Source organism: Thalia democratica, chromosome 8 (genome assembly GCF_965202585.1).
Source record: "Thalia democratica chromosome 8, ktThaDemo2.hap1.1, whole genome shotgun sequence".
Taxonomy (NCBI): domain Eukaryota; kingdom Metazoa; phylum Chordata; class Thaliacea; order Salpida; family Salpidae; genus Thalia; species Thalia democratica.
Window position 1 is genome coordinate 8,967,951 of NC_139172.1, and position 25,894 is coordinate 8,993,844.

The 25,894-nt window shown below is 25.0% G+C and overlaps 2 protein-coding genes across 3 annotated transcripts; both read left to right on the forward strand.

Moving 5' to 3' along the window:
• The first annotated feature begins 752 nt into the window (after positions 1–752).
• On the forward strand, positions 753–4,798 carry LOC145842207 (LRP chaperone MESD-like). The gene is made up of 5 exons (XM_082949620.1): positions 753–891; positions 3,004–3,075; positions 3,289–3,449; positions 3,955–4,089; positions 4,411–4,798. The coding sequence occupies exons 1-5, from the start codon at positions 772–774 to the stop codon at positions 4,493–4,495; spliced, it is 573 nt and encodes a 190-aa protein (XP_082805746.1). The 5' UTR covers positions 753–771; the 3' UTR covers positions 4,496–4,798.
• A 13,086-nt stretch (positions 4,799–17,884) lies between these two features.
• LOC145842554 (uncharacterized) lies at positions 17,885–24,742 on the forward strand. 2 transcript variants are annotated; one of them, XM_082950011.1, is made up of 13 exons: positions 17,885–17,943; positions 18,691–18,861; positions 19,156–19,258; positions 20,064–20,094; positions 20,332–20,424; positions 20,510–20,584; positions 21,001–21,147; positions 21,548–21,640; positions 21,920–22,045; positions 22,540–22,811; positions 23,045–23,102; positions 23,521–23,784; positions 24,408–24,742. In XM_082950011.1, exons 1-13 carry the CDS (start codon positions 17,898–17,900, stop codon positions 24,459–24,461), a joined length of 1,533 nt encoding a protein of 510 aa, XP_082806137.1. In that variant the 5' UTR covers positions 17,885–17,897; the 3' UTR covers positions 24,462–24,742. The 2 variants fall into 2 exon arrangements, with proteins under 2 accessions (XP_082806137.1, XP_082806138.1); XM_082950012.1 differs by having other exon boundaries at positions 23,533–23,784.
• Positions 24,743–25,894: the final 1,152 nt, after the last annotated feature.

Below are 25,894 nucleotides of genomic sequence, written 5' to 3' on the forward strand. Positions count from 1 at the left end.
CCTTAAAGCAAGTAGATTGTTATTTTTATCCTTTTAGAGTTTTAATTGTTTTAGAGGGTAATACAAGTTATCTGGTGTTCGTTGTTTTAAGCTAATCATCAATAAAAAACAATAAAAATCATAGGGTCATGAAAAATATTTTTTTTATGAAAATCTTGGAACTTAAAAGTAATAAAATATAATCGAATTATAACAAAAACTTCTTTAAGGTATAATTTATAATTATAGTAAAAGTTTATATTGATAAAAATATTTTTGATTTGTAAATACAAGTCCCAAAAAAAAAACTTGTATGTAAAATCATTTTTGTATTAACACATTTGTTAAAGTTAAAAATTCAATCTGTTGCCTGAACTTATGTTGATTTTCTTGTTTTTCTGTATAATTCTAAAAGATAATTAGTCAAATTACCATAAGAAAATTGTATTCTAAGGACTATTAGAGTTTTAAGTATTTTAAGAACTCAAGAAAATTTTCCAACATTGTTGCAGTAGCTAAAATAATAAGACAACAAAAAAAAATGTCTTTAAAATGTGTCACAAGCTCAGCAGTTGCTCTATTCCTCACAAAGCTTCTATTATTACTAGCTTTCCTAGTGTTTTGTTCTAATGACATCATATTCTGATAAAGATTTATAGTTTACTTATTCTACAATCAATGAGAAAAATATTAAAATTATTTTCATAAAATTTCTAAATCATGTGTTAGGTATATCAAACATATAAAATGAATTGTTATTTTTAACTCTTTAAAAGTCAACAGATATAAAAAATGAAAACAATTTTTGTTTTAATTCTATTCCTTGTCTGTTCATTAGAAGGTAAGAAAAAGAAAAAAGATCCACGAGACTACACAGATGCGGATCTTTATAAGTTAGAGGAACAATGGGCTGTTAGTTATAAAATATATAAAAACTGAAAAGTTATGTTTTGAATAAATTATAAAATAAAAATATATTATTTTTAAAGTTTAAAATGTATAACATAAAACAATTGTACAATTTAACTTTAAATGCACACCATAGTTTTGTTGCTTGTGCAACTTTTAAAAGCCATAGTATGTTTTTTAAAGATTAATTATTTATGGTAAGAATACTTGTTGTTGTGTTTATATAAGTAGTTTTGCGATTCACACATTTTTTTATAGTTTAATAGTTTTACAGAACTTGCTTGTTTCTATTTAATAAATTATGCTTTTAAGTTTTGTATTTACTAAAAATAATTTTTAATAAATACTTTTAAAGCTCAATCACACTATATCTTTATTTATACTATAAGTTTTTATTTTGTTTCCATTTATAGTTTTTATAAACAAACAAAGTTTACAAGTGAGTGTTGTTGAATTTAATATAATTTTACTACTATAAGGTTTTTCCAATGATAAACAATAATACTTATAATTTTTTTTAGGTTTTATAGAGTTTGATAGTTGTGTACTTTTATTTATTTCTAGTTTTTAAGCTTGTTAGTGATTTTTAGTCATTCTATGTTTGTATTTGTTGGTTCAAAGTATATATTCGTCATACATTTGATGTATTTTGGAGCTTTGTAAATTACATTCAATGTAATGTAATTTAAATTGTAGACTTAGGATAAATAGGAGTCAAATATACATAAAGGGTCATTTTTGCACGGGTTGATTTTTTTATTTTATATATTTAAGTATTCTTTTTTTTTATTAACTTTTTTATTAATTTAATTTTTTTGTTTATTTTACTTTTACTACCACTGTTACCCCTAAACCTTACCCTCGGTCAGTATTTATTTTTTAACTAATAATTTTTTTTTAATTTTTATTAGTCACTTTTTCATTTTTACTACCACTGTTACCCCTAACCCTTACCCTCGGTTGGTAACTTCTTCTTTTTTCCTTTCTTTTTTTTATAATGTTTTTTATTTATTTTTCCACTTTTATGCAAAAACGACCTTTTGTGCAAAAGTGACCCCTAGTGAAAAAGTAACCCCTTGTGAAAAAAAGACGCTTTGTGCAACAGCTCACAAATAATTTTTTGGTCTGCTTGCCCTTTAAATTTTTCACACATTGCCTCTTTTGACTAAAGAGTTGTAACTTAAGTTTTAAAAAGACAAAATTGTATTATTTGTTAAGTACAGTAACCTCTCGCTTATTTACGCACATTGTGTCCACAGAAAAAGCACGTAAAGATATGAGAGATCGTAAAGAAATGAGAGGTACCAAATATACTCACTATAATGGCTGATTTTTAATATTGCTTCTACTTAAAAGCAGACTGGGCACTTTCCCACTTTTAACTATTTGTTTACTTCATTTATAAATATGAAAACAACAGATAAAACTATACATATATTAAAAAAAAGGATTTGAATTTTTATAAAATAATAATAATATGAGTAGAAATAATTTTACTATTTTAATAATAAGTAAAAATTATCTTTATTGATATGTGACATTTATATTCTATTCTACTTAACAAATTCAATTTATGATTAAGCATTTCTTTATTAATAAATAGGGCAAGACTGCTGTAGTATTTCTTTGTGTTTTAAACTCTCATTATTTCATTATTAAACACAGTCATGTTTATTTCAGAACTTTGATTTAATCTCTTATTGTTAACAAAATTTCTGATATACTGAGATATAACTAAATGTTTATCAATTAGTCAAGGAACATAAATTTACAAAGTCTAAAGATATAGAGAGGTGTGTTAACATTCAAAAACATATTTTAGTTTAAAAATATACATTAAACCTAATTTGTTCAATATTAAAAAAAATAAAATTTTTATTTTCTGAATTTTATAGAATTCTGAAATGCGTAACTAAACGAGAGTGCGTAACGTCACGAGTGCGTAAAGATCCGAGAGGTTACTGTATGTTTTAGTTGCATAAAGGATTTGTGAAGTTTTTATTAAATTCTTTAGTTAATACTAACTTGTTTATGCTTTATATGAAAATTTTAATTTTATTACAATCAACTATTTTTATAATAAACTTAGATAACAAGTAAAAGTTTAATTAATAGGAAGATGATGACATTGAGGAAGGTGATTTGCCAGAGCACAAAAGAAAACAGAAACCTATTGATATGGAAAAAGTTAGTTTACTTAATTAAGTATTATGTAAGTTTTGAATTTTTTTATTACAACAATGAAAATAGATTGGCTCTGATATTATAGAAAATATAAGAATAAAAATGTAAGGTTTTTATAGTATAAAAAACCATAAATGAGTAGTTATTTGAAAAATTGAATATTTTAAGAAAATTTTGTTTTTATCTATTATCATATTTATTTGAAATTAATTTTAGGCAATGCAAAATGGGCCAGAAGGAATGCTGAAGGCAAGTAAGAAAGGAAAGACATTGATGATGTTCGCCACTGTGTCAGGCAATCCAAGCAAGGATGAAACGGAACAAATCACCAGTTTGTGGCAGTTGTCCTTATCGAATGCTCACATTCTTGTTGAAAGGTAATTGTTGGTTTTTTCACTAAAGCCATATGTAAAGTTTTTTTTTGCTTTTAATTTCACTAACATCAAGGAGTAGCTTAATTAGTTTGTTGTTTTTTTGGAAAGTAAATATTACATGTATTTTTTAATAATGATAACTACTTTTTGATTAGAAGAAGTCTTAGTTTTAATTAAATAAAAATAATATCTTTACAAAATTCAAGATTTAACTAATTGAAAAAGTAAACAAACTTTTTTTCAAATAGACCGAATTTTGAACCTATCATGTATGTTATAAAATATTGTTCTCACCCGATCAAAAATATAAACTATATGTCAGAAAGTTATGCAATAAATATGATCTTAATAATTAAAAAGTTAATTATATAATTTGATTTTCTACTGTCCTTTTATAATAACATTATGCGTATTAATTTCCTATGCTACGCCTCATAGCAGCTATATTCAGTTTCTATTTAAAGGTTATGTTAATATAATCATTAAACTTCTACCAATTTATTTGAAGGTTCGTCATATCAGACAACAGAGTTTTATTCAAGGTGGATGACGGAAGTCTGGCCTTTGAAATTCGAGACTTTTTAGTCGATCAAGATCGCTGTGAAGTTGTCAACATTGACGGTAACGATTACAAAGGAAAAGGGTGAGAAAATTAAAAAATATTTGTCATATATTTAAAACTTTAATATGAGATATGTTTCATTTATTTTTTTATAAAAGAAATTGTGGATATGTTGTTTGAAAATATTTTAATCGCAAATGTAAACTTTCTATACTTTGTTTATAGTAGTAGATTTTCTTTATATACAAACTATTTTGATGTATCAGTTTTTAAAATTATATTTTTTATAACTTTAGTTCTAATATATAAAAAGTAATATATAACATTGATGTTAATTTAAAAAACACTGAACTTTTAAAAACGTTCTTTAGAGAATATTTTGAAATTTATATTTATTTATAGTTCAAAAAAGAAAAATAGTGGGAAAAAAAAGAATAACAATAAAAAAGAAAAGAAAACAAAGAAGAATTCAAAAAAAGAACTGTGAAAATTACTACTTTTTAAGACAATTTAATTAACATAAAGAATAATAAATTCTGCAAACTAGAGATATTTAAACTTACATTTATTAGAATTTTAAAAAGTTTTGAGATTATTTAGTTTAACATAATTCTAATCTTGTTAAAGTTGCCATTTTTAAAATTATTTTGTGTTAGTATTTTAATGCCTTCTTGAAATTTAGAAAAGTAATTTATGAGTTAGGTTTTATAGTCTGTTGCACATCTCGTAGTTTTATACAGATATGAAGCTTTATATTTTTTAAAACTAAAAGTCTACTAAGGACACAACTTTTTTATTCCTTAACCTTTTATTAAAGTTGCTTTGAAAAAAAATCCTTTTTTGTTTAGAACATTTTTTGACATGCTTTTCACATTTATATTGTAATCAATTTATAAGTTTTGATATCAATCCTGCTTAGTGCTATTTATTACTATTGAAGTTGGTTTTGAAAGTATATTTTTAGTATGACGTTGGAAGAGTTTAAGATAATAGTATTTTTATCCTTATTAACTTTAAGTTTACCTGTTGTTATAAAACACTAAAAATTTAATTAATTTTTATATTGATTGAAGGAGAGGTATCTTTTGACTTTCGCTACATGAATTTTTAGTTAAAACTAATAAATTTTGCTTATGCAATACGGTTGTTTTTTTTAATTTGAATTTTCAATAATACATGATAAATTGAAACTATTTGTTTTTTTATAAGACTTAAAATATAATTTAAACATCACAAAAAGGTTTGTTTTTTTTTTTATGGAATAGTTAATTATATTAATATTTATATTGGATACTGAATTAAATTAATATTTAGCGAGGGTCTACAAACTTATTTTCGTAAACGCCCTTTTTCAGAAAACTTAAAAATTATCGTCCCACGCAAAAAAAATCTAATTTTGTTTTGAACTTATTGAGGAACGTACTTAAGTGCCTTTTGCTACACACGGCCTTTCTAGGCACTTATCCTTCCTGACTTGCTAAGATGGAGTGTTTTTGGAAACCTTGACATATAGTTCATTTTTATAAGAACAGTATGATTGAGTTCAGTTTTAGTTATTATATAAAACCAACCACAATTATAAATATGTTTAACTGAGACTGCGATTACATTAAAAAGTATCGCGGCTTTTCAAATTAAGTAGTTTAGAAAAACTAAATGACTGACCCAGAGTTATTGGAGTGCAGAAACACATTGTCTTCATACAAACTTCAGTAGACGTGTTAACTTTTAGGACGCTTGATAAAATGCGTTAAAATATAGCAATTATTATTAATTTGCTGCTAAAACCTACTGTAAAATACAGGGTTGCCAAAAAATCTTGAATATGACAATTTAAGATTAAAAAATATAGAATTTAAGGAATTTGATAAAAAACCTTGAATTTCGGACGAAAATCACTTAAAAGCATGGAGTTTTAGTGAATTTTTACATGTATGGTAATGAAATTTCATAAGAAACAAAACACTTCTCAAAAAAAAATTCATTAAAACTTTATTAAAAAACACATTTTAAATAGTAACTGTAGTAAACTGTGTGTCAGAATTAAAGAGCATACAAAGCCCACAAACAGTACAGTATTTTTTATATAGAACAACGTAAAATCTGACAAGATCACGTTAATATTTTTAAGAGTTTTGAGGTAATTAGATTTTGTAAAAATCGAAATATTTTACTAGCAGTAGAGGCAATTATGATTAAAAAATTAAACCTAAACTTAGCATCAACTAGGTGATGATAAAGGATCTAGAATTACACTTAACGTTTTTAAATAAGTCCATTTTTGATCTAATTATCTTTTTTTTGTTTCTATAATTAATTAGATTAGTTTATTGATTTTGATTTAATATTGTTATTATGTTGATTGTTTTATTAGTATACTCATATTTTGTTTAATTAATTACTATTGTGAGTGTTTATTTTATTTTGAATGGAAATTAGTTAAACTTTGAAAGAACTGCTTAAATAAACTGTTTAAATGAAAAAAAAATTGTTAATAGCAATAAACTGGTACTTAAAATCATGTAAATACCTTTCGCTACATAAATTTCAAATAGCTTTACAGTATGTTTTAATGTTTTTATACTATTTAAACCTTAAATTTAATTTTATTCTAAAAAAAGACTAAAAACTTCTTTATTAAGACACCTGAAAAAAATTAAAAAACCTGGAAAAAAAATTCAAAAAACCTTTGCCAATCCTAAAAATATTCAAACTAGCTACACATACCAATTTTAAGTTTAGTATAACCTGTTAACTGAAATAGAAACACTGTTTGTTTTAATTGCTTTCAAGGTAGAAAATAGTTTTGATAAGTTAAAAATATTCTGTTTTGAACTTCTTACCATTATTATAATTGTGTAAATTTCCAAATTTATTTTTTTTTACTTTACGCCTCAATCACCTAATTTATATGTTGTTTATTGAAGGATAAAAAGAGCGCTCAAAAAATTTGGTCTTAAGACCTGGTGTACAAAAGAACCTTACAGTTATCGAGTCGTACACCACATGCTATATTAGTTTAATTGTTTGTTTTGTTAGTGTTACTTTCAAAATTTCAAGCATTAGTATTAGCCTCAACTGTATTAAAAATAAATTTATAATGTTTTAAAGCATAACCTATAGAAATTTCTGTAAAAAAATTCCAATTTAAGTTTTTAATAATTTACAGTCTAATAGGTACTTTACCCTCTTCATTAATGTATATTTAAACATATCATGAGAAACATTTGTATAAAAGAAATACTAATTTCACATATAGTAATAAAAAGGCCGCCCTATGACAAAAAAAATATTATTTTTAATTAAACAAATATTTACTTTTTGCTTTCCTGTCAAAAACTTTAAACTTATAGTTTTCTAGTGATTATATTAGGACTTTTATTTGAATTATAGAAATTTTAATTGTTATTTTGCAAACAAAATCTGTATTACCTGGTGATATTTAAGAAATGCTAACAACATTTAGTTCAAGCTTTAAAACATGTAGAGTTAGTTATATTGTTGTTTATTGAACAAAAAAGCGCTTAAATATTTTTCCCCGGGACGTATTGTACAAATAAAGTTCGTTTATTGATTCATACACCACGGAAAAAGTTAAATGTCTATTTAAACATAAACATTTTTATTTACAGAAAAAAAAACTATTTTTAAATACATGCTGTTAAGTTAAATAAAAACCATTTTAATTAGTTAAGTTTTAAATTTAAAAATTATAAATACATGCGAGGCATTTATTATCTTTGAAAATTTTAAGAATTTTGTTTTAACTTGAATGAACCTCATAACAAGTGTGATTTATAAATATAAACATTTTCTTAAAAACATGAACATTATTTTACATTTCTTCGTCTCAAAGTTTTATCTTGGCTTTTATGACTAATGTTTTTTAATTAATTGAAAGTTTAACTACATTTTTTTACTATAAAAATTAAAAGCTTATAATGTTGAGTTATACATTTTATTATTATAAAAAATACTTTCATTACAAAAAAAGCATAAGAAATTAAATGTTAAAGCTAATATAAGTTGTGGGATAGTTTTTTTATCGAAATCAATAACAAGTAATGTACCTCAAGTATTATAAACTGATGCTGTGAACTATAAAAAATTAAAAACAAATTTTTATCTGTATTTATTATTTTTAGAATTATCTGCAATTATAAATTAGATAACTTAAAACGTTTTATGTATAAACAATGGCTAAAACTTGAGTATTATTTCCTTAAAAAAATATATTTTATTTAATTGATAACTAGTATGCATTTCAATTTAGTAATTTACTTATTATAAGTATTAGATCAATGGTTTACTTTGTTGATTTTAATTATTAAACTATAATTGTGCCTTTAATTTTTATACCTCTCTTATAGAAAAGAATTTCTTTAAAAAAATGAAAACTAAAAGTAGCTTATAAGTTTCTATTTTCTGTTTAGTTGCAAGTATATAATCAAAGAACATTGTTAAGAATTACAATACTTAAAGAAACAGCCAACGTGATTTTATATTTAACTAACAGTAAACAATCTTTAGGTATGTCATAAAAGTCATATAAAAAGTTTTTGCAAAGTTTTAAAAATATTTTTTTTTTAAGTATATTCTAAGTAAGAAAAGCAATAACTTAAAACTTTAAAAGCGTAGATTTGTTTTAAGTTAGCCTTTCTGAAAAACAAGACTTTTGCTTCAATTAGTTTTTTTATTTTTTATTATAATAGTTAAGTTAGTTATAAAAGCAAAAGCTTTAGAATAATTTTATCAAAAGCAACTGCCAAAGGTTTAATTACTTATAAAACTACTTTATTTAATTAAACATAAAATATATGAACAACTTTTTTTTTTTTTAAGTTTTATTTTGTTTGCTAATTTTGTGGACTTTTTATAATTTTTTAAGTAATAGATTTATTTTAAATCTAATTTAATTTGTTATGTATAAACGTTTAGAGAATGAAAATTTATTTAGTTTTTAGATTTGTAAAAGATTTAAGGTACTCTATACTGAGTTGCTTTATAAAAATAAAGTCGTATACATTTAAATTGTAGGACTCTCTATCATGTTCTAAACTTTTAAGATAGTAAAATCTAACAAAAAAAGTTTGTACCTTATCCTAAAATAGTTAATGAAATAATCTTTTGAATTAGTGGAAGAGATAAATCCTCAATACTACTTATTTATGATAGTTATTTATTGAACAAAAATGAAGTAAACGCTCAAAAAGTTTGGTCCAAGCCTTGGTAACATGTCTGGTACTTACCATCTAGTTACTTTTTGAAACTTGTAAAAAGTTTTAAAAGCTTCCTATTTTCTAGAAAAAAAAAAGTGCTTTATATTTTTTATACAAAGTAAACATATTTTTGGCTTTTTTAATACAGTAAACAGTTTAAAGTAATTTTGTTACTATTCAAATATAAATTTATTTTCCTTAAATTGAGAACAGCAAAGTTAAGTTATATAAAATCAAAAACATTTATAATTCATGACAAAAAAGATTTGTTGATTAGTTAGATACAAAGTTACAAAAACTCGTGCTTTAGTAAAATTTATTTATTTTAAAAAGTAAATTACCTAACTGATAATTTATAATCAAGCTTAAACGAAGGTGTTTTTATTTGCTTATTAACTTTAAAATCTTCGAAAATATAAGAACTTAATGTTCAGAAATAATGTTTAAATAACCTTGTGAAGAAGATAAAGAAATTAATTCATTTTAGATTATTTTAATTAGATTATCAATTTATACAAAATAGTTAATAAAACAATATACAAATTATACCCTTTGTACAAACATAGATATAACAGTGTGTTTATTTTATGTAAATCTTTTTTAAACATGTTTTTTGACCATGCTTCTGATGTGTTTATGTTTGAATAACAATTTATTATTATTCTTTATTCAAATACTATGGAAAGGGATCCGATTGGTTATCAAGATTCAAAGTTTAGAGACCCAAAATATGAAAAGTTTCGAAAAGAATCATGTTTTCGCAATCAATTACAATTAATAGAGTAGATAAAAATAACTAAAAACTTTTTCAATTAAACAAAATATGATCATGTTGGACGAATTTTCCGCTTTAAACTACCAACCTAATATCTTATAATTAGGAAACCTCTTACTACTTTTTATTAAATAAAAATACAAAAAAAATTATTAATTAGTAAGTACCTATTAGGTTTCCATAAATTTGATTTTAAGGTTATAAAAAGTATTGAGTATAGATAGATTATAGAAGTACATGTTCAAAACAAGTTTATTAATGCTACCATTGATAGTATTGTAGATTAATATTGTAGTGCTTTTGATTCAAAAAGCAAATTTAGATTTTCTGAATTTTTCATTTCATATCTCTGTAATTCCAATGTGTACAGAATAAGGTATGAGAACTTAATTATTTAATTATTAATTATCCCTAGCTTTTTTGGGTCAGCTATAAAGACTTAAAAAAAACATTCCCTTTGATATTCTAAATTACTTTTTATAGTATATTTATATTTATTATAAATATTTGTTTTTATGTGGAAGTGTTTATGCTATAATTTTTTTTATACAATCAAACTTTTTAAAATTATAAAATTGGCATAACTTTAAATATATCTTCACAATTTATTTTAAATATTTGATACTTTATCCTAGTGCTATGCTTTTTAAAATAAAAAAAAGTATGGGGCAAATAGATTACTGAAAGAGAAAACTTCACATTAGAATATTTAATGAAAACCTTGTTCAAAAAACTACTTATATTTGTTTCAAATAGTTCTATTTCAGAACTTTAAAAGAACTATTAAAATTCACTGTTTTAAAATTAAATAAGATAACAAATTTATCTATTTCCATTATGTCACGATACTTCTAAACACTTTCATGCACCATAGATTAATTCTACGTACTTTTTGAAAAATAAGATTAAATAGTAGGACTGGTTATTGTTTACTAAAATGCTGATATTAAAGTTTATTGCTTTTAAAGAGATTTTATTTTATCATTTCTATTTTAAAAGTCAGTTTTTACTCTTTAGTTTCTTAAAAGTAGCATAAAGATTAATGTTGTTGAGGAATTCAATAAAACTTATACTACCTCAAACTTGTGTTCTTTAGTTTTAATAAAGAGAGCTAGTACTAAAGTTATGTAATAAATGTTCTTTAAGAATCTGTTCTACTTTTTTAGTCTTAAATTTTATTTTTAGTTAATGTGTATAATTAATAGATTTGAAGAATAGTTTTACATAAAAGAGAAGATACTTTTATGGTACAAATAAAACTAAACCTTAACTCTATATTTTTAAAACTATCTATGTTATTAATCAGTGGCTGACAATATCTGTGATATTAAAGTTTTAGCTTAACTGATATAGAAAGTTTTTTTTTATAAAACTGTTTTTAATTTTTAGCTTTGCCTCTTTAACTTTTCAAAAAAAAAACTGAAAAATTGGTTATAAAATCTCAACCTTTTTAAACCTGCCTAACCCTGATAAAAGTTGTAGTTGCTTCACCCTCAAATTGACTGCTGTAACATTTTTGCAGTTGAATAAAAAAGCTTGGCTCAGTCTTAAAAAGTTTAATTAAAAGAAAACTAATGCTTTTTATAAATAAGGTTAAAATACTAATGGTGCATCATAAAATTTTTAACTTGACAACAAGATTAGTAACACCAAAAATAGATCTTACAAATTTACTCAAGCTACTTAAATATTTTTAAAATTTAAAAATTAAGTTGGTTTAATTTTTTTGATCAAACCAGGCTAGTACATGGATATTTAGAAAACTCAGGGCTAGTTTTTCTTACTACGCAAAAGAGGAATACAAAGACCATATAAAAGTAGTCCAGAAGCTTCAGTCCTCATTTCTGTGAGCAACAACTTTAAGACATTTTAAACATTTTACACTTAAGATTAGAACTAACATGAAATTAGTTAATTGATTCTTTTTGTTTTTCTTGTTCTAAATAATTTTTATTCTACTCTTTAAAATGTTTAAGGCCATAGGGGGGGGGGGGGGGGGTAGGCCATGTTTTTTACAAGTTGATCTTATTTTATAGAGTTTTTACTAAGCTTCAAGGTGCTTTTTACCGTTTTTAAAAATTCGAATTAGTTTTTGAGATATGACCGGCCAAAGTCGGGCCGCGTAACAGGTTCCTTATGGGGAAGGAAAAACTAAAACGGCGAAAAAAGACTAATGCATTCAAAATCTATCTCCTCCTTCATTTTTTAAACAATCTTCTTCAAACTTTTACAGTCTATTCTTTATACAATAACAAAAAAACGTTATTTGTGACTTTTAAAAATTTCAAGTAAAATCACTTTTTTTTTTTTTTTTTTTTTGTCATAAAATTTTTATTTTTTAAAATTATTAAAATTCACAAATAACGTTTTTTTCTCATAATGTAAGGAACATTTCCTGAAAATTTGAAGAAGATTGCTTGAAAAATGAAGGAGAAGATAGATTTTAAAGCCCGTTTTTAAAAACTCGAGAAAAACGGCTTTAAAGTTACCCTTTATATACCCTTTATAAAGACAACCCTTTATATAACCGGTCATAAAAAAAATTTACTTAATATTTTTAAAATCTAAAAAAAGCATCTGAAAGATTATGAAATTTACTATAATATAAGTCTATATGTTATTTTGGCTTCTACCCCCCCCCTATGGCCTTAAATGTTTGTACAAATTGTCAGGTAAAATGACTTTTTTTTTAAATGAGTCTTATTTTCTCATTAATACCCAATAGCTACACACTCAGGCTACTTAGTACAACTCAAAATAGTTAGATTTTTTGAAAATCTCAAGATAATGTCAGATAATTTGAAAGTTTTGAAAAATACAGACTAGTAAAGAAATTTTAATTAAATTTTAGACAAGTTTTTATGACATTAAATGGTTTTTCTCAAAGTCTATATTGTTATAATGTTTTATTGTTTAAATTTTGGTATTTTTTTGTACTTGATTGACAGTACTTTTTAATTGTTAGCTTATACAATTATTTTTTTAGTTTTCTCATAAATTCAGAATAGCTTTTAGTCTTTCTGGCTGGTTAGTGGCAACCCTAATTAATATACAACCAGTTTTTACCAATTTTCAAAATATATTTTTTGAGATACATAAGCTATTAAAATTGATAAGTTAGTCTTGATGAAAAATGCAATCCAAAAGACAAAACTGACTTTTTAATTAAAATAATGTCTTATTCTACATTTTCTAACCATTTTAATTAATTTTAGTTTTACAGTTTAAAGATTTAATTGAAATACTTTTTTTAAGAAGAAATATATCTAAAAATTTTTAATAACCACGCGTTTAAAAGTTTTTAATTTGGTTAACTAATTTTTAATATTTGTAAAAGTTTTAATAAGTTGTTTGTTTTAAAATGTTTAAGAAATGTTTCTTGAAGATTTGAGGTTTATTAAATAAAACAGTAGATATATTTTTAGTAAATTTTTAAACTTATGAGAAAATTGACTAATGTTGATCTTGTATTAGAAATTTATTATAAATTTGAGTATATCTAAAAATTCAATCATACACTAATAATGGGTATTTTTTTTAACTCAGGTTGATTCAGGAAAGGTTTTTTTTTAATAAAAATCACTTTTTTCACAATTTGATCTTATTTTGTTGAGTTTTTACTAAGCTACAAGCTGCTTTTTACAGGTTTTTAAATACAGAACAGTTTTTTAGATATAGCGGGTTTAAGTCAGAGACTACAAAAGGTTTCTTATGGGAGGTGCAAGCTAAAACAGCAAAAAAACAGACTATTTTACTAGAAATCTATCTCCTCCTACGTTTTTTGAAATAATTACCTTAAACTTAAAGAAAAATTTCCTTGCAATATTTAGAAAATTCTGTTGGAACAAAATATTGTTGTGAAATAATTTTCTATATACTACAAGGAACATTTCCTGAAAGTTTTAGGTAGTTATCTCAAAAAACATAGGAAAAGATAGATTTTCAGTGATTAACAGTTATTTGCCATTTTAGTTTGCCTGTTGTAGTGTGGTGTCCTAAAGGGAACCTGTTGTAGTCTTTAACTTTGACCGGCTATATCTCAAAAACTATTTGGAGTTTAAAAAATCTTTAGATAGCATCTTTTAGCTTAGTTAAAACTCAATAAAATAAGACTAAATTGTGAAAAAGGTGATTTAACCCCCTGCGCCCTTAACAAAAATCCTTAAATATACATTTAGAAAAAGTATGTCTTAAAAATGTTAGCTCAGCAAAAGTTATACTAGTGCACAATTTTAGAAAGACTTGCTCAAGAAACAAACTTACCCTACAATTTTTAATTACCTACTTAAAAAAAATTTGAAGCCTTATAAAAATAAAATAACAATCTATTTTATTTTGAGATTTCAATAGGAACCCTTATAGTAAAGTAATGATGATCTAAAGTATTTTTTTTAGGTATTTCAATGAACTCGGACTATATAATACTTAGATAGGCTAGTTATTGGTCACCCAGATCTGTTTTTTTACCTCAAGATTGACAAACTGATGTAACTTTTTTGTAGCAAAAAATATAAACATACTAACTTCAATTAGAAAACAACTACATACTGACTTAAGATAGTTGTTTTTTTATGAAAATAGTTATAGGATAGTTATAGGTTATTTTAAATAATCTAAAATACACATTTTTTCTAGATTACAAATGAGATTTAGTTGATACAGTTTCAATATTTGTTATTTTTTTACCAATTTGTTGAGGAACTTGATTTAAATTTTTTTTCAAAGTTAAATAAAAAAATGTTAAGTTTGGACAAAATCTAAAAATATACTAAAAAGTAAAAAATCTTTAAAATTTGTAAATACATAAAGTACTTCAGTTTTGTAATAACTAAGTATTTTCAGCAAAAGTTAAAAATAGTAATGTTTTATTTTAATGAAGCAGATATTTATTAATAGTTTAATTATATAAGAAATACTTACAAATGTTTTATCTTTTTCCACAGTTTCAAAAACAAACAAAGTACTTTGGTGTAAATAATGGAATTAAAAAAGTAAAATTAATGATTGAGTTTCATCAAATATCACTTTAACAACACATAGAAACTTAAAAAAGCCAACATAAACATTCATTATTAATGTATTAATACTATTAATGTTATTCTGGTACTACCTTGTGACAAGATTAAAGAAAATAAATGATATGGGTTGGAATGAATGAAACAAATTTAAAACAACAGTACATTATCTTGAATATACATAGCTAATTAAATTCTTAAATCTATTATTTGAGGGCATAGTAGTGGAGTCCACCATTTTTTTATTACAAAAATTAACATTGGCTCTTAATCCAAAGCTTTAGGTACATACTACAAAATACTTTTTCACAAAAAAAAGTTAAAAAACTTTTATAGATAAACTATTTTTATTAAAAAAATTCAATTTTGTTGAAATTAGGAACAATTCACTAAAAATCTATCTCATTCTTCATTTTTAAAGCAATTTAAATCAAATTTTATGAAATACACTTTTAAATATTACAACAACTTTTTGGAAGTGGATTCTTAAAAAAAAACACAAAAAATATAATGACCAAAATTTGAAATACAACAATATTTTTTGTTGATTCTTATTAAAATATTTTATTTACCAAAATTTAAAAATCTGTTTCCCACAATTTTTTTTAACTTTGTTAAAGATTACTTTGAAAAAGTTTTAAAATGTTGCTCAAAAATTGAAGGAAAAAAAATATTTTAATGAAATAGTCTATTTTTGCCCTTTTAGTTTATGCCTCTCAAATTTTAACTAGTGGTGAAAAGTTGCTTAAATAAATATGAAAAAGTAAGACTTAATTTCAAAAAAAATTATTCTTCCCCTTTGCCCTTTATTGCACATATTTTGGGAAATAAAACAGAACTTAATTAAAGTAAAACTTTTTTATATAGCACAACTTACATAAAATAAGTGAAAAGTTAAATTAAAGTTAACAGGGTAGCCACTTTACCTGGAAACCTGGAAAAACCTTGAAAAACCTGGAATTCGACAATTTAGGCAAAAATAACCTAGAAAAACCTGGAATTTGAGAAATTTTGAAAAAAACCTGGAAAAACCTGGAATTTGATCAAAAAACCTAGAAAAACCTGGAATTTTTAATAATTTAATTATTTTCAGTATTAAAATTTCAATCTGACACAAAAAATCTATCATATAAGATATAAAATTATAATATAATAAAATATAAAATAAGATTTTTTTGTCATCATCTAAAAATTTTTTTTATTAAAAAACACCTTTAAAATAACTTTAAAGCATCTTATAAATATTTTTGTACTATTTAACACAGTTTCTTTTAAAGAAATTAACTTACAACTAAAAATAGACCAAAAAATGTTTACTTTTAAAAACCTGGAAGAAATTTGGAAAACCTGGAAAAAATTTGGAGAAAACAAGTGGCAACTCTGAGTTAAACATAATTAATTAAATAATCTAGTTATTAGTTTTAAGAAACAGGATTGTAACCTGTCAACTATTTGTAGATTATTATTACTAATGATGCCTTTTACAGCCTAATCATCTCAAACTTATTAAAATTTTACTTAAGGTTGAAGGTTAGGAGTTATGTAAAAGGGATCATATCAACTACTATAAAATAAGATCTTGTTATAATGGATTTCAACATTTTTATTTCAAACTGTTATTGACTAAACAACATTTTAATGTAAATTCTATTTAGTATACTTTTCCAAAAGTTTCTTTGAATTTAAAAGATTCAAATTAATTTTATAGGTTTGCCTCACACTTATCCTATCCTAATCAAGATAACTATAGGTTAAAAGAAGTTTAAACTCTGGATAGGTTAAACTTTGTCAAAAACTACTAAATATCATAATAGTTAGTTAATAAGACTTTTTTCTATGTTTTAATTAAGTGATTTTGCCATTATTTAAGTATTTTAGTTTATTGTGCTTGATCACCAGTATTTTTTCAGTTTTTAGGTCATATATTAAAATATATCTCAAACTCAGTTTAGTTTTTGGTCATTCAGGCTGGATTTTTTGCTTCAAAGAGTTATAACTCAAATTTAGCTTAAATGAAATAATGTTTGCTAGAACAATTTTTTATAAAAATTACTACCCTATTTCGATACGAAACCAATCTACATCGTATAATTTAAATGAAGTTTTTAAACAAACATTACATTTTTATTTAAAGGCATTCAACAGAATTAAAAAAAAAAAAAATTTAAGTTTTTTGCATTTCTTCTAATGTTAACCTGTTACACATTTTTAAGCCATTTTTACTTGTTACTAATTTTTTTAATTTACAAAACTTAATCTTCTTTTACATTAAATAAAAAATGTATGTATAACACAAGGTTACCAAAAAACTTGGAAACCTGGAGTTTGACAATTTAAGCTAAAAAACCAGAAAAAACCTGGAATTTTAAACAATTTCTACATATTGAGTAGAAAATTTTAGATTTGTCACAAAAAATCTACCATACAGATAAAAAAAAAATGTTATCTTTAAAGTTTTTTAATTAAAAAACACATTTGAAGTATCTTTTCAATGTTTTTATACTATTTAACACGGTTTTTTACCTTAAACTTTACTTTAAACTAAAAATAGACCCAAAAATGTGTACTTTTAGAAACCTGGAGAAAATTTGCCAAAAACATTTGGCAACCTTGATAACAGGAGTATAATTATAAAATAATTTAAGATAATGTGTAGAATAAATTTATATGTTATATTTGTATGCAGTTTTTTAAACTTTATAAACAATTTTTTTAAATATCTTTAAACTTTTATATACTTTTTATTTAAACAGTTAGAAAGTAATTCACCACAAAATTATATTTTAATAAGAACATAGTGGTTAGAACAATATGATACCTTATATCTTCACATGTATTTTAACTTCTTATTATTTTACAGTAAGTGACACAGTTTTAGTTATGAACAGTTATAAAGCAAGAATAAAAGAAGTTCCTTCTTCTAACCGTAAGTTGATTTACTTACTTTTTGTTGAAAACCCTGCTATCATAATTTTCTCTGAATAATAAAACTCAGTAACTTATCAGATAAATTAATCATAGCTGGTGAGTTTAGTAGGTTCTTAAAGGTAGGCTCAAATTAAATAGCAACAAAAAATCTGTTTTAACTTTTAATCAGTCATCTTTAAATTTTTTCAAATATATTACTAGTAATCATTCTACCAAATAAATTTTTTAAATCTTAAAATCTCCTTATAAACTTTCTCATTTTTTATGTTTTTAGTAAAAAAATAGAAATTCCAACATGAGACTTTTTATATTATTCAAAGAATTTACCTATACCTTTATCAAGTAGAAAACTAAACATTATTTTTAACTACAAATGCTTTTTAGCTTAGTTTTACATTTTGAGTATGAAATAACCTTTTTATCTTTCTTTAATTGTAAAGTTAGTTAGAATATGCATCTGCCACCCTTATTGTAAGCAAATTGATTTACAAAGTATTTATTTAGCGTTTGTTTTAGATTTCCTATAATAAACTAAATAGGCTAAAAATAGTTTTTGAAAAATTGATGAAGTATGTTAATGGTCTAAATTTCGTTTTTAGTTTTGTACAATAATTTTTTTTGTCTTAGTCTTACTTGAAATGTTAAGGAAAAACTTCTGATATTACAATCTGCATATTTAAACAAAAAGTTGTGACTGTTGTATAAATCACGTGTTTTTAAAAAGAAGCATTACATACATTGTCAGGTAAGACGAGAGGATCAGTTGCGCAAGGCAACAGCTTCTCTCAAGTTTACAGAGGTAAAGCTAGAGAGTTCAAGCGGACGTTGACGTATGAAGTGTGGGATGAAGACGGCGGGAGGTGGTACTTGGGCGAAACAATACTCGATAACAACGGTTGCTGGTACAAACAAGAAGGTTAGCTTTCATTAATAAACACTCATTGTGTTTTATTTGTGGCTTGGTTAATCTACATTAGGTTTGGGTTTGTTATTTTTTAGCTAATTTAAAATTGTTAAAATGTTTTAAGTTAGTTAACTTAAGTTCTTATAATCATTTGTTTAAGACTGCTTAGTTGGTAACTTTCTTTCTTCTTTTTTATCGAAAATAGTAGAACTTTTTAGTAGTAATATTCTTACAACTAAAGTTAAACTTAAATTTGTTGCTTTTGAACTTGGACTGTCAATTTTCTTTATTCAACAAAACTAATAGGTGGAGATTATTTTGTTTACTTGAGATCGAAAAACCTTGGGGCTGCTGACGAAATTATTGACTGGGTATCAACTCACTTGGTGCAGCCAGTTTTAAGGAATCAGTTAGTTTTACTATTAGGGTTGATACCCTTAGTTTTTTAATTATTTGATTGTAAAGAACACAAAAAATGGCAGGAAATTATTTGATTTCTGTTTAATTAATCAATCAGCGTTTTTTTATTGTTAAAAAATATTCAGTATGAATTTGCTCCATAAAATAGGTTTGTATTAAATTGTTCTGGTTGAAGTTCCTATATAAATTATATATTTTTTATTGGTAGCTGTCAAATTTGCACGAGTGCGCAAAATTGCATAAAGATACTTTTGCACGAGCAGACAATTTTGCTCTGGAGACTATTTTGCACGGGTTAAATTCTTTTTGTTTTTTTTCTTAAAGTTTTATTAACTTAGATTACTTTTTTTTTACTACACTATCACTATTACCCCTAACCCTTACCCTTGGTTGGTAGCTTTTTTATTCTTTTTTTTAATTATTTATTCTTTTTTTTATGTAATAGTTTTTATTAGTAAATTTTTTTTTTAATCACTGTTACCCCTTACCCTAGGTCAGTAACTTTTTTTTTTTTTTACTGTCGTGCAAAATTGATCCTTGGTGTAAAATCGTCTTCGTGCAATTGTGTCTTCGTGAATTATTTTTTATAGTTTTTTATCTAACAAAATTTTATTTGATCACTCTGTAAAAGTTTAAAGTAAATATAAATCAAACTAAATTTTTAGTGAAACTGAGTGCTATTTTTACTATAGGACAAAAAAGTTTGTAAAGTGCTTTGGTTTTATGTCAAGTTCAAACATTTTAATCTACAATTTTAATAAAGTATTAAAGTTTATATTTTTCTTTTTTTGTAGAAAACCCACATCGGAGATTCCTGATTCACAGGTACTTTTGATCAATTAATTTTTTAGTGAACACTAACTATTTTATGATTTCAACACAAAAATTAAGTATTAAAAATATTATATTCTATATTAGTTTATTAAACGTGGTGTGTAAATGTCAAGCTTTTTAAACTTTTAAATTGTTTACTACTAACATAATTTTTCTCGATCACTTTATATTTTATAAACATTTTTAGTACAATTTCATCGATTTGTAATAAAATTTAATGGTTCATAGACAAGCAGTCAGTTAAAAGCAAACTCAGCAACTCCAAGCAACGCCAACGACGGTTTTGCTAAACCTTTTCCACCCAAGTTAAAAGTTTCACAGGTATTTTGTTATTTATATATTTTTTTGTAGTAAACAGTATTTTTGTTGGTAATTACCATAAAGTTGATTTAAATTGTTATGATAGCAACAGAGACGAGAAGCGGAAAGATTGTTTCACGAGTCCGATACGGAATCCGACTTCTGTGGGTTCCCAGATAGAGTTTGTTTTTTAAGTTTATATTTGATTTTATTACTCTTAACCTAAAAGTTCTTTGACTAACACGCTGCTTTATTTTGTTTAAAGACATAAGCTCTTAATTTGTTATAAAATTTTCAGTTGAAGATTGTTTTGAAGATGATGAAATTTTGGTTACATGTGGAACTAAATTTAAAAAGTTATTAAATAATTTTTTTTGATGCCGTAATTAAATCATCCTTATTAAAGTTAAAAATTTAATAACCATTTTTTTTGCTGAGAAAACTGTTAATTTTTTTTTTAAATATTTTTACAGCACTATTTTTAAGTATGATTTTAACACATCTTATTAATATATTTAAATAATAGCTTAGTTGCTGTCAAAAATAGAAAATACTAAAAAAATAGAGCTTAGCAGTTAAAGCTCTTATTTAAAATAGCAACAAAGTTACGCGAGAAGCTCGCTGATGGTAACTAAAGACTTCGAACCGACAGCCAGCAAAAAGGGGAAAGTTAACAAATCAAATCATAACAACAAGTATGCTGCCTCAAACACTGCTGCAAGAAATGCCGCTGCCGTTTCACAAGTAAATGATTTAGGATTTAGATGACATATAATCTGATAAAATTAAATTTACTAAAGCATTTTATAACACATAACTATTTTAGTACAGAATGTACTAACGTTAAACACGTATTTTTTTTTTGTTTTTATCGAAATATGTTAGGTAGTGTCTCTGGAAAACCAAAAATAGTTTTGCTGTTATTACAGCGAAGCAGCGTACAGTTTTATTAAAACGAACCTTGTTGTGTATGTATAACAAACCTTGTTGTGAATTATTAAAAACTATTTTTGATCTTGTTATTTGAAAATATACTAAATTACAAAACAACGCATTTTTATCTTAATACAATAGCTGAAGTGTTAATATTTCTTTTAAATGACTAGTGTGATTTCAGATAAGTAAAAAAAAAATAAATTTTCAGAACCGTAACGTGATTAGTGCTCAAACTAAAAGCGGAAGATTATTGAAGAAGCCTGCAAGACTTGTTGACTCAGATGAAGAAGTCTCAATAACTGTTAGTTGTTTCATTATTATTCTGAAAAAAAAACGATTGTAAACTTTATCAAAGCAAGTAAGTTATGATGATCAGTAAATTGTACTAAATTGACTATGTACTATAAAATTTGAGACATAATGGCTTTTGATAATAGATCAGTTTTTAGTTCGGAAAGTTTTTTATTGTAATAATACTAAAAGTTTTTTTTTGTTTTCTAGGCAGTACACTTTAGTTTTTCTATTTAAAAGCACTAAATAGACAAGTGGCAGAAAAATTTAAATAGTATTTATATTCCAGCATCAAAAGTCTCCTTTAAATAGACCCGAACAAGTTGTTAAACCTACGTTAAAAAAACCTTCACCGAAAACTAAACAAGCCGCCAACAAATCCCCACAAGCAACCAACAAAAAAGGATCTAAAAAAGTATTTTTTTAGAATGTATACATTCTTTAACACATAACAAAGTGTTCATTGTATTTATACATTTATTTTACATTGTTCAGGTTTGCCACCTTAACTGGAAAAACCTGGAATTTTGAACAAAATTAACATGTTTAGTAGTAAAATTTCGATCTGAAACAAAAATCTATCATATAGATAAAAAAATTGTCACCATCTAAATTGTTTAATTAATAAAACATTTAAAATAGGTTAATAGTATCATTTCAATGTTCTTATACCATTTAAGGTTCATTAGTAGTAGTTTATTGAACAAAAACAAAAAAAAATTGCTAAAAAATTTTTTGGTTCAATGACCTAGATAGCAAAAAGATAATATAAAACAGTTTCTTACCTTAAACTTTACTTTAAACCGAAAATAGACCCAAAAATATCTGCTTTTAAAAAACCTGGAAAAAATTTTGGAAAATCGAGTGGCAACCCTGATTGTTACAAGCATCTAAACTTAATACTTTTAGGAGGACGGCGACGCTCGCGTTGAAAGGCGCGTCGCGGAAGTGCAGGCACAGGTGCGCGAGAACAGCCGGCGCATCGTGCAAGAAGCCGAAATGCTGGAGCTGATCGGAGACGTCGTCGACAAGAAGGTGAGGGATGCGGTCGGGCCGCTCCACGCAGCCATCTTGCGGCAGCAGAAGACGATCGAGGAACAGAAGCAAGCTATTGAGAAATTGGTCATGAAAAGCAGCAGGCCGCCCGCCATCTTCCCTCCAAAACAATTTCCTCGAAAAGAGTTAGCTGCTGTTTATCAGTACAGTTATCCGTTATAAGATATAAACAGTCTTTTGTTAAATAGCATGTTTTTCTATAAATAGCATTAAAATAACTGGTATTTTGATACTCTCAGGTGTTTTTTTTAACATCTAACTGTGCTAGTACTTTTTTTCATTTTACAATTAAGTAGGCAAATTATCTTAATGTAACTTACTTTTTAATTTTTTTTTTGTTTAAAAGATTTTTTTATAGAAGCGGTAATGTTCCATCAAATGTATTATTTTATGGACAAAGGAATAGAAACAATCAGGTAATTTTTAAATTTCTAAAACTATTTTATTCTAATGAAATTTAAGTTAAAAACATAAGTTGAGTTATGTCTAAGGACCTGATGTACGGAAAAACTTTTGGTTATCGAGTCGTATACCACATAGTTTTAAAAACAAATTAATAAATCATTAAAATCATATAAATAATATTTTAAACAAATCGTTAATAACTAGGATTTTACTAATTTTTTAAAATTAAAACAATATGCGAATTTGTCAATGGTTCTCTTATTAAAAGTGAAACCATTTGAGTTTTAAAATAAATTAAAAACATTTTTATAAAGCTGATTTGATAAAGCTTTATTAGCTGATTATTTTAATAAAAGTTTTGCTAAAAATAAACTTTTTCACTATCAAACAGCTTGGCAAATTTTTAAAATATCAACATTCGAAAAACAGTCAAAAATTCAGACTTTAACTGCAAATATGATGGAAAAACGCAAGTATTCCAGCTCTGATGAGGAATCGACGGAAAACAAGAAGAAATCCAGGAAGACTGATGAGCATCAGCAAAGCGAGAAACATAAGAAAAACAAGAAGAAAAAAAGAACTGACATCCGTCAGAAGAAGGCAGCTAGCGATAAGTTTGATGCAAAGATTGCGCGAGATGGCAGTGAGGGATGGGCGCAGAGCAAAAGCGGTAGAAAATTGACGCCAAACTCTGTAAGTTTATGACGTTTAATTTTCTGCTAATCATGTTAAATTTAAACCATAATTTTTGATTGGGAGGTAAAAGATTTATAATGATTTAAAATTACTTATGCTAATAGTTTTAAGATTACGCTTAGCGCTAATAATAATTCTTACGTTTAACTGAAAAATGTGAAACTACTCGACTAGCTACTTAATGTTAGTCTTATAACAGGGTTGCTTAAAATACTGGAATTGACAAGTTGGGCAAAAAAATTAAAACCTGGAATTGAGAAATTGAAAAAAACTGGTAACACCTGAATTTTTTAACAAAAGTTACTAAAAATCCTGGAATTTTAAGCAATTTTATACAAGTTAAAATACGAAATTTTGACTAGGTAAGAAAAATCTATAAAATACAATAATTTTTTTTAGATCAACTTAAAATTTTAATTCATGTAAAATTGATTTAAAGCAGCTTTTCAGTATATTTTACAAAATATTTTTATACTATTTAAAACAGTTTTTTATACTTTACACTTAATTATGTACTAAAAATGTACAAATAATTTGTACTTTTAAAAAATTTGATGGTATTTTTCAACCCTGTCATAAGAAAAATTATGCGAGTCGAAATTTTACAAATAATATCGTAGAGATATGGAGAAAATAACTTTATTTGTTCTGATGATGTTAAGGATGAAAGTTGAGCTGTGGACTGACGGATAAGGCTCATCGCCACTGCACGTGTTCTCGACATTAGAATTTGTTTGATTAAAGTTGACGACAAACTAAGTGTAAAGCTATTACAACTGAATGTTAATTTGTTAGAAATGTGTAAACCATGTTCGTTATTAGATTTTTTCGTTAGATAATTTTCTCATGCATTGCATTTATACATACGTATAAGTACGATTGTCAGCTTAAAGTTTTTGATGAACAATTTGTTTATAGTAGTTAAAGTTATTTATAATTTTTTCAAGTTTTTTGCCTAAGCATTTATTAGTTCCTTTTCTGTTTTAAAACTAAATGGTTAAGTTTGTTTGTTATAAATAAAGTTGATAATTGATAATAAATTTGACTGGACAAAAAAGCGTTGAATAAAAAAATAAACTCATAATGTTTAACTTAAAAATTGATTTTTTGTACGTATCTGTTAGGCATCATTATAATTCTTAGTAAGTCGCAAAAACTGTTCTTTTAAAGCAAAAAATAATGCCCTAAATTAGGGTTTCATAAATTTAGCAATCTCTCCTAAATGTGAAAAAGCACTGTTTTATCTACTCGAGCGAAAAATCATTAGAAAATTTTACTTCTTATTTAACTTTTGACAAACAATTGATTAAAATTCAAAAAGTTTAAAGTGGTCTACCGGATCAAAATTTTTGGATTCGGCCGGATCTGAATCCAAATTTTTATATGAAATTAGGATTCGGCCAACTCCGAGTCCGAATCTTGGATTCGGTAGATCACTACATTTTATAATCAAATCTTCAAGAAAAATTTGGTGAAAACTTTTATGTAGAAAAAAATAGCTCAGTTAGGGTGTATCACTTTTATGTTTTTAAGATAATTATAACAAATTTGGTTTTACGATCATTGTTTATTTAAAACGATTAAGAATTCATTACATGAAAACAATTTCTTTTTCATTTTTAAGTGTTCAAACGTACAATCTGAACTAGAACTTACTTTCATCAGATATTCAATACTTTGCCTGAACGTTTTATCATGTTTTAAGTTTTTTTTTAAAGTTCAAAAACAGAAAGTTTGAAAGAAATGATATAAGTGTTAGGCTGAAGTTTGAACCTTTAAAAATATTTTCTAATATTTGTCCTTCAATTTCTTCTTTTTCGCGGTCATGCGTTACTTCATCCGGGTGTTCGTAATTTGTTTCAATTTTCTCGTCTTCAGTAGTTGTTACCTCCACTTTAACTGAACGAAGTGAATGTAAGAAAACATATTTACCATAAAAGTAGACGTTACTTTTACTACAACCCTGTAGACGCACGATGCTGTAGAAGTTTCTTTACCAGTTCGTTTTATTTTGATTTTAGACTGGTGATAAGATATGTACATGTTTTTGGCTTGCAGGGCAGTTATATCAACTTCTCTGTTTTCAAGCTGATCTGTGGTTATCCAA